A 12,008-nucleotide genomic window follows, 5' to 3' on the forward strand; every position below is an offset into this window, starting at 1 on the left:
ATATTAGTAGTAAAAGGTAAATAAAATATTAAGCATTTTATATTTAACCATATGAAACAATAGGTTAACCAATTTCTACTTGATAAAGTATTTGGAAGCATATGAAAATACAGCATCAGCTTTAACTCCTTTTCTCACAGAGGCACCATTACTGAAAGCCCGCTTCCTCTTTCATTCCTTAATACACTTTGATGCTGTTCCACAGATTAAAAACAAGCTCACAGAAATAAAAAAGTGTTTACTTAAATGCAGCATAAATAAAAAAAATCATAGGAAATGTACCTGTAGCAGCTTCCACCTTGTGTTCAGATCTTCCACACAACTGAGGTTGTACTGGGAGAGTGGAATATCAGAGGGAGTGAACCGGTGAGCAAGCTCATTGACTTGATGCACCTTTTCTTTAAGTGGTACCATTTCTGCTCGATAAACCTGTGTGAATTAAATATAAATAAAGATAAGCACTAACTTCATTTGCTTTGCTACCAGCTGATTAGTAGTGTAAAAGTATTCCATGTGAAGCTGAAAGGAAGTAGTCTACTGGTCATTATACAGCTGACAGTCTTTTTAGACAACTTCAAATGGACCCTACGTCTCAAGGGTAAGGCCCAGCATTTCAGATGGTGATGTAAAGTTGGAATCTTCAGAGCGATTTTCAGCCATTTGAGCCAAATCTCTAACCAGCACACCCACTGGGTTGTGCTTTGCAGAGCATACTTCTCTCCTGCCTTGTCCTTCATGTATGTGTAGCACATGTTCCTCAGGTGGACAGGAGTGATAAGTGCTGTTTAACACATGAAAACAGAAGAAGACTATGGTTCCCAAATACAACAAATAAAAAAAGAGAAGCAATGATACAATTATTACAGACCTTACTAAGGCCATGATCTTACCCTGAGAGTCTCATGTGCTACAAGTAAAAGGTTAGTAATGAGAAGTACAAAAAAAAAAATCTTATTGCTATGAATCCCAAACTGGTCTACATGACTCATATTTCAGAAAAAAATAAAATAGTCTATCTTGTAAGATAACCTTTAAAACTATGCATAAGACCAGTCTAACTAATAATTTCAGTAAAGCATATGAAAACCAGAAGCTGCTAGTTACAAGTTTCTTAGTTTTAAAAGCAACAACCTGATGACGATGCTTCCATGATGCATCTGAATAAATTCAGATAAATTCAGGGCACCATAACTCTATCAAAGAGAGGAATATCTATGCAGATCTTCTGCTGTTCCATATCTGTCTTTTCTAAGGAGACATTTATGAATCTTTAACATGATAAAATATGTCAAAACGTAACAATGAGCTATTTCTAAGGGACAAATTCTGTCATTTTTCAGGAGCACTTTTTATTGCCATGTGATGTCTGCAAACAGACTTGCTATATTAATCTTGCTTTTTAGCTCCTTTCTCTCAGTATTTTTTAATACAGATCACATGTGGTCTGCATCACATTTTAGATTATTAAACAACCTGAAATTATTGCCTACTAACCATCTCATCAACATGTGATGCAAACAAGGTCAAAAAAAGCCCATCCAGTATCTCAGTGAACCTGAAGAGTAAATAGCATGAGAATACCATGTACTGCATCAAAGGTAAACATCACTGAAAAATTGCTCCTCAAATGTCTTTTGAAACTAGACTTGCCTTCCACTAATTATGTTAAATGACCCTACAACATAAGGAGTTAGATTGTCTTACGTGGCATCCATGCACAGCGAATGACTCTCATAATAAATCTGTAAAATACACAATCAGAAATGATGTGTATTTTGCAAAGGAAAGCTCAGAGAATGATGCAAGTGCCACAATGTGAGAGAACAGGCACACATCAATTCATGACACAACAATTCAATGTCACCAGTTTTATATCACTGGAACACAACTGACATTACTGGAGAAAGCAGCGATTTACAGTGTAGTCTAGAGCAAGGTCTGTGACACAAAGAAAAGGAAAAAAATCTCACATTTGGTTTTATCCCACAGAATTATACATATGCTTAGCCTGATCATTTTAGGTAGTAATTGAGTTCAGAGAACAAACACCATGCTTTAAAAACAGACATTTGTCCCTGTAAGGTAAAGGCCTCGAAGGCTGAAGAGATATATATACCACTATGTGAACACTTGACTTGCAAATAGTTATTTTACTGCGCTTTTTTTCTGTTATCTGCTACTTTCAGTGGCCCAAGGCCCTCAAATGTGACTCTGTGGCTTATACTTGGGATGATCAGCTCTATTCCTCCACAGTAGCTTGGTTTCCAACATGGGAGAACGCCTCTCAGCTAGTGCTACAAATACTCATGTTGTATATAAATATACATGTGGGCATGTTTATATATATTGTTATATATAATATAAAATAAAAATAATATATAATAAAAATAAAAATTATACATCGTAGATATGTCTATATAAAATAAAAACACTAGTAGAATAAATGCAGATCAATAAATAGTAATGCAATTTAATAAACAGTAATAAGTTCAATATCTTCTATAATACTTGCCATTTGTAGAAGCAGAAATTCAGAAATTCTACTGGATTGTGATTTTCATCAGTATAAGTGAAATGTTTTACAGAAATATCCTATACAAACTGATTATTAAAAATATAAATAAGACTGATTCATTTTTCTATTTTTTTTCTTCTGCAGGAAAATACAATACATATCACAAGTTTACATCAGAAAATTTTAGAGAACTATATTGTTAGTAATTTAAAAACAAATGTAGATGGTGAGTAGTGTAACACAATCACAAGGAGACCTATTTTAACCAATTAAATTGCTCAGGATGTAAATGACTTCTCAGTGTGAACAGCTACAGGAGAAACAGCCCCAAATTATCTTCACTATAACTGTCCATAAGCAAGAAGGGATTTCAATGGTGTGTGATACTGTAGGTGGTAGATTGGAGTTTAAATGATCTGTACAGTCTTGTTAGAAAATATTTCAAAATGCCTTGGAAAATTAATAAGAACTCTGTAAGACACATACCATAGGCACTCTAACCAGCCAAATATTGAAAGTCTAGAACACACAGTGACCATAATCAATCTGATGAAAAGCTCATCTTGCTCAGTCCCTTGTCTGATAGTGGCCAACACAACTGCTTAGGGAAGCAGGTAAGGGAAAGCACCAGCTTCCCTGCCCCTTGCTGTGCTCTTCCAGCTCAGCAATTTGGGTCTTAGAGATTCTGAAGCCAGAAGCTGTATTTCTGTGTCAATCAGATCTTATGGATTCATCTTCCCTGAAATTATCTACTTGATTTTTGAACTAACGTAGGCTTTCACCATCCAATATACCCTATAGAAAGTTCAGTATTAATATTTAGCTTAAAGAACCACTTCCTTTTTGCTTTTTTAAAACCTATTTCTTAAGACTGTCCCTAATTCTTAGCTCACGAAAGACAGTGATCAGCCATTCTTAAAGGACTTCGTACTGTTGCAGATTCTACAAACGCCCCATCATATTTCTTTTTTCTTCCTTGTTTAAGATGCAAAGACCGAGATATATTTGATTAAATGTGGCTAGCTAAAAGGTATTTCCATCTAAGCAGGTGCCATATGGCTCCTTTATATTCAACCAGGAGTTGAACATAATGTAAGAGCTTACTATAGGATGGCATGAATTGTATTCTAAATTGCAACAACTGAACGGAGTAGATTTTCATTGACCATATTGGGAGCCTCAGCAACAAGCTCACATGTGGACAGCTACCTGGCAGGTATGAAATTACACAAGACAAACCCCATTCTTACTCCATTTATTCTGTCCTTGTACAGGAGCTATTACATTTTTTAGATTTGGGATCCAAAAGACTGCCTAGGATAGACACGATATGGATACAGCAAGGACTTATGCCAAGGCATCATGTTATTTTCTGCTTTTTCAGTAATTCCTAGCACTTCATTCAGCTTTCTGAGCAGTTCTGAATATTGATGTGAAGTTTTCAGAGGACTGTCTGTTATGATTCCAAAATCTCTTTCACGAGTGCTAAAGGAATGTTTAAAAGGACTAAAGGAGAGCTCATTACTGTGCATGTAAGTTGGGACAGGTTTTTCCACATGCTTTTCTTGAGATTCATCAGCAGTTGATTTTATCTGCCATCACTTTGCTTCCAGTCAGTACTGTGAGGTTTTTCTATACCTGTTTGCAATCTATCTTCATCTTAAGTACTTTGAATAGGCTTGTATCATCAAGAGGATGTGCCACTGCATTATCAGTTTTCCTTTCCTGCTGATTTATGTACATGCTGGACAGAGTAGACCTCCTGGAACACAAGCAATAATCATCTCCCTCATTGGGAAAACTGACCTCTGCCTTTTGTTTTCCATCTTTGACAAGAAATAACCAGATAATTGGTTAGTTATCCACATGAAGACCTTCTCTGTTATCCTACAGGAACTTAGTTTCTTTGCTGAAAGGCCCTCTTAAAATGCTAGTGGAACACTAAAATGGCCTACACCCCCTTATCGACATTCTTATGTCTCCTTTGAGGCACAGTTGGATATGTAAGAGACATCTACTTTTAAAAAAGCTACATACTATTTTAAAACTATCACTACATTCACCCCTTTCCATTCCTCATAAAAAGCTAATTTTAAACAAGGAAATTGTGTTAATATTTTTGGCTTTTTTATACTTTTGTTAGAGGTCTTGACCAAATAGTCATCTGGTTCTGGTGATTCTACACTCTTAAACATGATGATTTGTTATATGTATTTTTGCTTCAAGTAGCTTTCTTTACTTTACCCACTCCACCTTTCTAGGTCTTATAAGAGTCTATTTTGACAATATGGATTTGTTTTCAGTTTCCAGTGTAGTGTCTCCACGGTATCTTCACATATTTTGCCCTTTCGGCTCCATTTCAGCAGGCTTCCTCCCTTGCATGTAGTTTCCTTTCTGAAAACTGAACATTGCTGTGGTGGACTTTTTGGGTTATTTTTTGTCCCTGCAGAGATGCTGACCTTTAGTTCATAATGATATCTATTATGACAGTGATGTTTTGAATTTGTACTGCTCAGTACCAAGCCAGATCTCTTCCTTACTGGTTATCCTCTTGTTTTTTCCTAACATTACGTATTTTCTGTTTTTCAAATCCAAAAGAATTTTAGACTAGTGTGTGTAATTGCAGATTACTTTTATACATATTTTAGAATATGCAGGCTAGCCCCTCCTACCCTTCCCCCCAGTTATTTGTAGGTCCTTTTTTTTGCATGTTTTACACAAAATCTGCTTGTGCTTTGGGTTTCCTGTTCCAAGGTAGTAAAAGCCACCACACAGCCCTCACTTCTTTCCAGAACACCAACTCTATTAATGAAAACTTGATGAAACTTGATGATTGTTTAAATATGATTAGTTTTTTGGGTTTTTTTTTTAAGATTTCACAAGCCATACTGGCCTGCCTGCCTGCCTTCCTTCCTTCCTTCCTTCCTTCCTTCCTTCCTTCCTTCCTTCCTTCCATCCCTTTAATATAGAAAAGCACTGACTTACTCTTTGGAAGGCTGCCCAACCTTCACAAGAGAGATAAAAAAAGTCTAGGTCTTTATATTTAAAGATTTCGGTTCCATGAAATCTGAAAGGAAAATCATGAATCATTTGAGTGGAAGAGCAAATAAAGAGTAAACAAGCTTATTTCAATAATAATAAACATCTTATATACTTTTCTAGCTTCAGAAAGTTTCCATGGCAAAATTCATAAAATTCAAGAAAAGGATTCAGGAAGGAACATTGACTTTGCAATGCACGTTTTCCATTTCTCAACCCCTCTCTCCCTCAACTGCATGTGCAACAGCTCACTAACAAGTTGAACACAATTTGGGAATTAATCCAATTGCCTGTAACTTCTGGCCCACTGAAATTAATGGAGTAGTGTGACTAAATCCCACTATGCCACTTAAAAAATACACCCTGAAGAGGAAGTGTACTCTCAGAACGGTACTTGTTCCCCATGCACAGAGAAAAAATAAAATACAGTCTGGTTTTCATTTATTGTTTGCTACTGTGAAATACCAGTGGGTCATTCAAATTACTTTTTACTCTTACTGTGTGTATTCTTACTGATCCCAACACCTACTATATATATTTAGATGTAGTCCAGAATAGACAACCCCAGTACCTTGTCAGTAACAAATCGCAATTATGCAGCTATACTGAGAGCAAGAAGTCATCGCTTAGCACTGATTAAAGAAAAACAACTTCATGCGCGTACTAAGTTTTATATACACCTCAGTAGTACTGAGACTGAATTTAGGTGTGTCTTAAAAATTGTACTAAATAAACAGATACCATCTAATAATTACATTTTTGTTTTTTTTTTTTTTTTTGCAATTGTTACACAGTTTTTCAGTTCAAAAGTGTGCCTGGAGATGTTTTCAAGGATTAGCTGCTCCATCACATTCGCAGGGATTGAGGTAAGTCTGACTGACCTGCAGTTCCCTGGGGTCCTCCTTCCTGCCCTTCTTGAAGATGAGAGTGACACTTGCTCTCTTCCAGGATTCAGGAATCTCTCCCAGTTGCCATGAACTTTTGAAAACAAATGAGAGTGGCCTCGCAATGGCATCTGCCAACTCATTCAACACTTGTGGCTGCATCCCATCAGGGCTTATGTATGTCCAGAATTATGAGCATTTCTGACACTTAATATGAAGCAGATTTCAAGAAAGGGCCACCTGTGCCTACAGAGAAAGTCTGTGAGTGGCACTTATACAGGGTGGTGGCCTCATGCCAGCCTGGCATTTTCTTGTAGAGTTCCCTCATATAGAAAAGTATCCCACTAGCATAGGTCTGTGTTAAACATCAATTCTCATAACCAGGGAAAGAGACAGAAAAGGGCATCTGGCATCATGACAAAAATATGACATAGCTTAAGGAGAAAAGCTCTGCTGTATCAGATGAATTTGCTTGTGGGGTGTTTTTATATCAAGAGCAGCTGCAGCTAAATCAGAGCAGGATAGATTTGCACAATAAAGTACGTGGCCATCCTGCACCTGGGCAGCAGTAGGTTCCTAGTGCTGGTGTTTCTCTACCTCAGTCCCCTTAGTGTCCAAGGGTGAAAAATATTCAGGGGCCAGAGTGTATCGTTGGGTTTTATATGTAAAACTGTACAAGGTGGAACAAACTGACATATTCTACCCAGAACAGTTTAACATTCTCCACATTTTTCATTCAAACTGAGCCAGTTTCTTCTCTGATGGGTTTAGGGTGTTCTGATTCAAGTTTCATTGAAACCTGGGATTGTCAGCTGCTAGCTCAGTATGCTACACTTAGCTTCCTTTTAAACTCACACTGTATTTTTATTTGATTCTAGTGCTCCTGGGGATAGGCAATGTTGAAACAAAATGGATTTTAGCTGATTTGATTTTCCATCCTATATATTTTTATAAACTCAGAAATGACCAAGCAAGAATGCACTAGAGTAGAATATAAATCTTCTTCTGGGATAAAAATAGTTGAAATAGAAGACACCAGAGGAGACAGAAAATCAAATACTCTTTAAATCCTATGCCATTCTGAATTCTGTATTTCTGAATCTGATAAAATGTTTTATTTTTCAAAAGTTATTTTCTGTAATTTGGAAGACTAACTCAGTATTTCTTTAAAAATAAGAATATTAAAATTTGAATAGAACAAAATAAAAATGAACTAATGCCAGGTATTAATTTTCTTATTTTCTGAACTTTCAAGGGAAAAAGCTATGCTTTGTAGTGAGGTTATTTTTAGAAATATAATATCTAATTATTAGGATGTCTAATATAATAAAAAGTTGCACATTAATAAAAAGTTGCACATATCCTGAAACATATATCACTTTGTTACTACGAAATCTTTTTTTTTTTTCTTTTTTAAATCAAGAGCTGATATGCAGTTTTATAATTCCTGAACAGATACAACTTGTGCTACTGTCTTGCCATTCATTATGAAATTGTATTCTCCTCCACGAAAGAGGAAAAGTAAATGAGGAAATCTAGGTGTAATTCACTCTACTAGAACAACTATAATCATGACATGGCAAAGCCCATCACTGCTGAATTGTTCATAAACTGTTCTGCACCATTTTTTCCACATAAACAGTTACTCAGTTATTTTGCAACCAAGAAGCCAATCTGGCAATCAAGAGATGAAGTGCCTAGGAACTGTAAGTAACCTGAAGCATTTCAAAGTAATCTGAAAGTCTAATACACACTGCAGAAAGGACACAGAAAATTTAGAGGAATTTTTACAAAGGAAATTATTTTCTTTAGTATTGTTTCATTCAGCATTATTAAAGCTAAAAACACTTGAAAAAATATATATGCTTAGGTGTGGAACCTCAGCCAAACCTATTTTAAAACCGTTAATAACATATTATCTATATTAGCTAACTTGTGAATAATATATAGTATATATATACAAAGATAAAAGGTTGAATAACCTGTGTTCCTTACCAAAAACATTTTCAGGTAAATCTCTATTGTGTTGTAAAGAAGCATGGTGTTTTAAAGGCAAATGTAGTATTTCAGTGACAATTTAAAAAAAAAAAAAAAGGCAAGCACTTTAAACCAGAAAGATTACAACAGCTGTATCATGGTATTATGAAACAGCTCAAGCTTCCAAATATCAGCAGGCAGACGCTGTAGCTCAGGAGGAAAAATATGGATTCCTTGCATGGCCATACAAAAGTTTAGCTTAGACTCTACCAAGACACAGATCGCATTCTGACACTCAACCAAAATTAAGACAATTCAGACAAGAAGCTTCATAAATTCCTGCTGTCTTTTGTAACAAAAAGCCTATACAGATTTTTATTTTAGTTTAATATAAATCTTTATTTTCTCCTCTCCCCAGCCTGAAAGATCATGACTTTAAATGTACCAGGTAAATATTTCATATTTAGCCTCATAAAGTTGAAAATTACTACCTCTAGCAAGGGGAACAAAGATTTTCATAGATCTTAAGGCCAAAAGAAGTTATTACAGTCCATTCAGTCTTTAACCTCCAGAAGAATTCAGATCAGATAGACTGTTCAAATGTTTTGCTAAAATTGCCATCTTCCAATTCTTGAATTAATATTGCAGCTCCCATCTTCACCTTTTCACTACCACTGTACGATGTATGAGAAGTGGGTGTGCGTGAAACCCCAAGTCAAAATCTTGAGGTGGAAATTTCTAGGCTTCTTGCATCTAGGAAAAACATCCTTCAACAATGCCAGACAAAGGAATTCAGTTCTAACAGTAGATTTTAGTAGAACATAAGCAAGAATAATTTACTTTTTAAGCTAATTTAGGAAGAAAGAATACTAAAATAAAATGCTGAAGACTGTTAAATAAAACTTAAAAAATGAAACATGTTTATAGTTTTTATAAGAGCACCAGACACAGGCTGGGACATCATGGCAGGAGCAGCGCCCACCTTGCCCAGCATTTGGACTGAAACCCTTCTGGGTGCCAGGCTGCCCCGCCACAGCTTGAAGGAGCGCAGGCTGTGGCGCTGGGAAATGAGCAACTGCGGCTCCTGCTGAAACCGATGAAAAATGTCATTCTTCATCCTCTGGATAATCAAACTCAGCTAAAATAAAACAGGTAAAAGCTAAAGAGAATAAAAATAATTTGAGTGGCATTGCTGTCTGGACAAATTAGTCTCACTGATTCAATTGCCCTATTCGTAAATTGTGGATAATATGACTTCTATTGCAGCCTCAGAAAGAAGCTGAGAAGATTAAATCATACTATCTGGAACATGAAAAGCACTATAAAAGTGCTAAGTAGCAATTATAAGGTTTTATTATGGGTTAACCTTGGACAAAAAAAATGAAATAAAACAATTAGGCTTTAAATATATGAAGATTAAAATGAGAAAAGTATAGCTCAATGGGTCACTGATAAACATCCCAGTCAATTTAACATTCATTGCACTCCCTCCTTCAAGCAGTCCCTAAATAATTACTGTGTACCAGTATATGAGCTTGATAAATTGATTTTATTTTGTTCATTGATTTGCCCATGTCAGAGTAACATTATCATTACAGAATCTGCACACTTGATAGGTACAACACCAAAATAAATTCCCAGGAATAGGAGAGTCAATGTTTTAAGAAAAGATCTCATTAAAAACATAATACTGGCAGACTTCTCTTAATGGAAAAAATTGCCCGCTCACAGAAAGCAGACATTAAAATTCATTTCTAGTACTCCTTCTCCCTTTTCCTTCCTCTTGTGTCTCACTGAACATACATTTCTCTGGTTATATATTCCCTTCTGGTATGTCCTTTTGCTTTCTGTAGAAATGTTTCAATAGCAGACTATATATAGCAGGTCAAATTCCTGTTATAAATACTTTTCGGATATACTACTTCTCCCTTTAGCCAATCAACTCTCTGAGCCACACTCACTTGGCAAAGCCTGAATAAAATGGTCCCACAGTAAAAAGAAAAGTGTTACATGGTATTTTCTTCCCCTTGGGTAAATATTTACATTTCCAGGTTATTAGAGAAAGAAGACCTTTGAATGGAATCACAACAGTTCAAAAACATCTTCGATTTAGTGTCATGTTAATACTTGATCATCAGACTAATATCTGTATGTGCCGTTTATATGGCAAACTTAAAAAGCCATGCTAAATGCTAGAGTCTCTGCAATAACCATGCCACTTGGATACTTAAACATTAATCTTTAATTCTCCTTCTAAAAGCTGAAGTCCCATTCTTATTTCTGATAAACTGATAAAGAGCAATCTCTTAAAAATGTTCTGGTCTGACCTCAAGTCTGAACTTCAGAGACATAAAATGAAAGACAAGTCTTTATATATGTATTAGTCAGCTCTCTCAGCAGGCTATCAGAAACCAAGATCAGAGATTACCCATACTTAAAAAGTCAAATTTTGCCTGCAGATGTGCATGTTGAGCTCCCATTGAAATCAGCAGGGTGAGTTCATAAAACAGAAAAATTTGGCTCCAAATGAAATCTGTTGATCTAATAATAACATGTTCTACCAAACTGGGTTGGAGGTAGAAAAGATTTCCACTTCTTACTGGTCACCTTTTTTCCCACTTTGAGTTCAGGAATTTTTCTGCACTTTCTGTCAGGGAAAGGTTAACAGTATTATTTAGCCCAAAGGTCTTTAATCAATGAAAAAATAGTTAATCTGTTCCATTAATAATTGTGTTAACACAATTAACAGAAATCTGATGCAAATCAGGTGAAATCTGATGCAACTCCTTCCCAGGTGCTGGTTCTTTTGCAAAATGGTCTACAAGAGGCTGTTTCTCACACTAGTTGTGATTCCCAAAAAGGTCGACTAAAGAATATTAATTTCTTGTTTGTTCTGTGTCAGTAAAGTAACATTACTATTTCTGTATCTGATACACTACTGTTTCTCAATAAGTAGTATGGTAAAGAGCAGTCTGAATTTTAAAAGACTAAGGATTTACCTCTTTGCCTGCTCATCACTCTCTAATTATTCCTATGTAAAAAGTACTCAACTCTCCCTTTAAATAGGTAGCTTGATATAGACAAAAACCACTATGTAATCTAGTCTGCATAAAACATTCACTATTATTAAATTGGTAGCATCTAAATACAAGATCAGAAATTTATAGCTTGTTTCAAAAGGACTCAGCAGAGGGAATGATGGTTCACTTCAGGTATTTAAAATGGGCTTAGGTGTGGGCTCTTGCCATAGTTACTGCCATAACAAACTCTCCAATCTTATGGGACTGATTACATAGCAACGACATAAAATTAAATTTGTAGCAGTTGTAAATACATTACTATTACATGTTAAACAACCACTTGTGAATATATTTCTTTTCATGTGAGAAAATAAATCGAATCTGTTAAAATGAGACTACAAGAACACAGGACACAATGGAGTACCTTTCATCTCCTACAAGCTAAGCAGCATAGCAGAACTAACTTCTGCTAGTACAACTATGTGATGAAGCACTCCATGGTTTTTAGTTCAATTTCATATTTAAAACAAACTTAGAAAACTAAACTTGCCTCCAACAGTGACAACCAAACAA

At 35.6% G+C, this 12,008-nt stretch overlaps 1 protein-coding gene across 5 annotated transcripts in view; it reads right to left on the reverse strand.

The window, feature by feature from the left end:
- DMD (dystrophin) overlaps nucleotides 1-12,008 on the reverse strand; it is a gene marked incomplete at both ends in the record, with an annotated part of 1,256,016 nt that overhangs the window by 167,964 nt on the left and 1,076,044 nt on the right. For all 5 annotated transcript variants that reach the window (XM_080362523.1, XM_080362521.1, XM_080362520.1 and 2 more), the window contains one exon: nucleotides 283-429. In XM_080362523.1, coding sequence (XP_080218649.1) covers nucleotides 283-429 — 147 coding nt within the window. The remainder of the gene's footprint in view (nucleotides 1-282; nucleotides 430-12,008) is intronic.

Source organism: Nesoenas mayeri (assembly GCF_963082525.1).
Source record: "Nesoenas mayeri genome assembly, chromosome: 1".
Classification (NCBI taxonomy): domain Eukaryota; kingdom Metazoa; phylum Chordata; class Aves; order Columbiformes; family Columbidae; genus Nesoenas; species Nesoenas mayeri.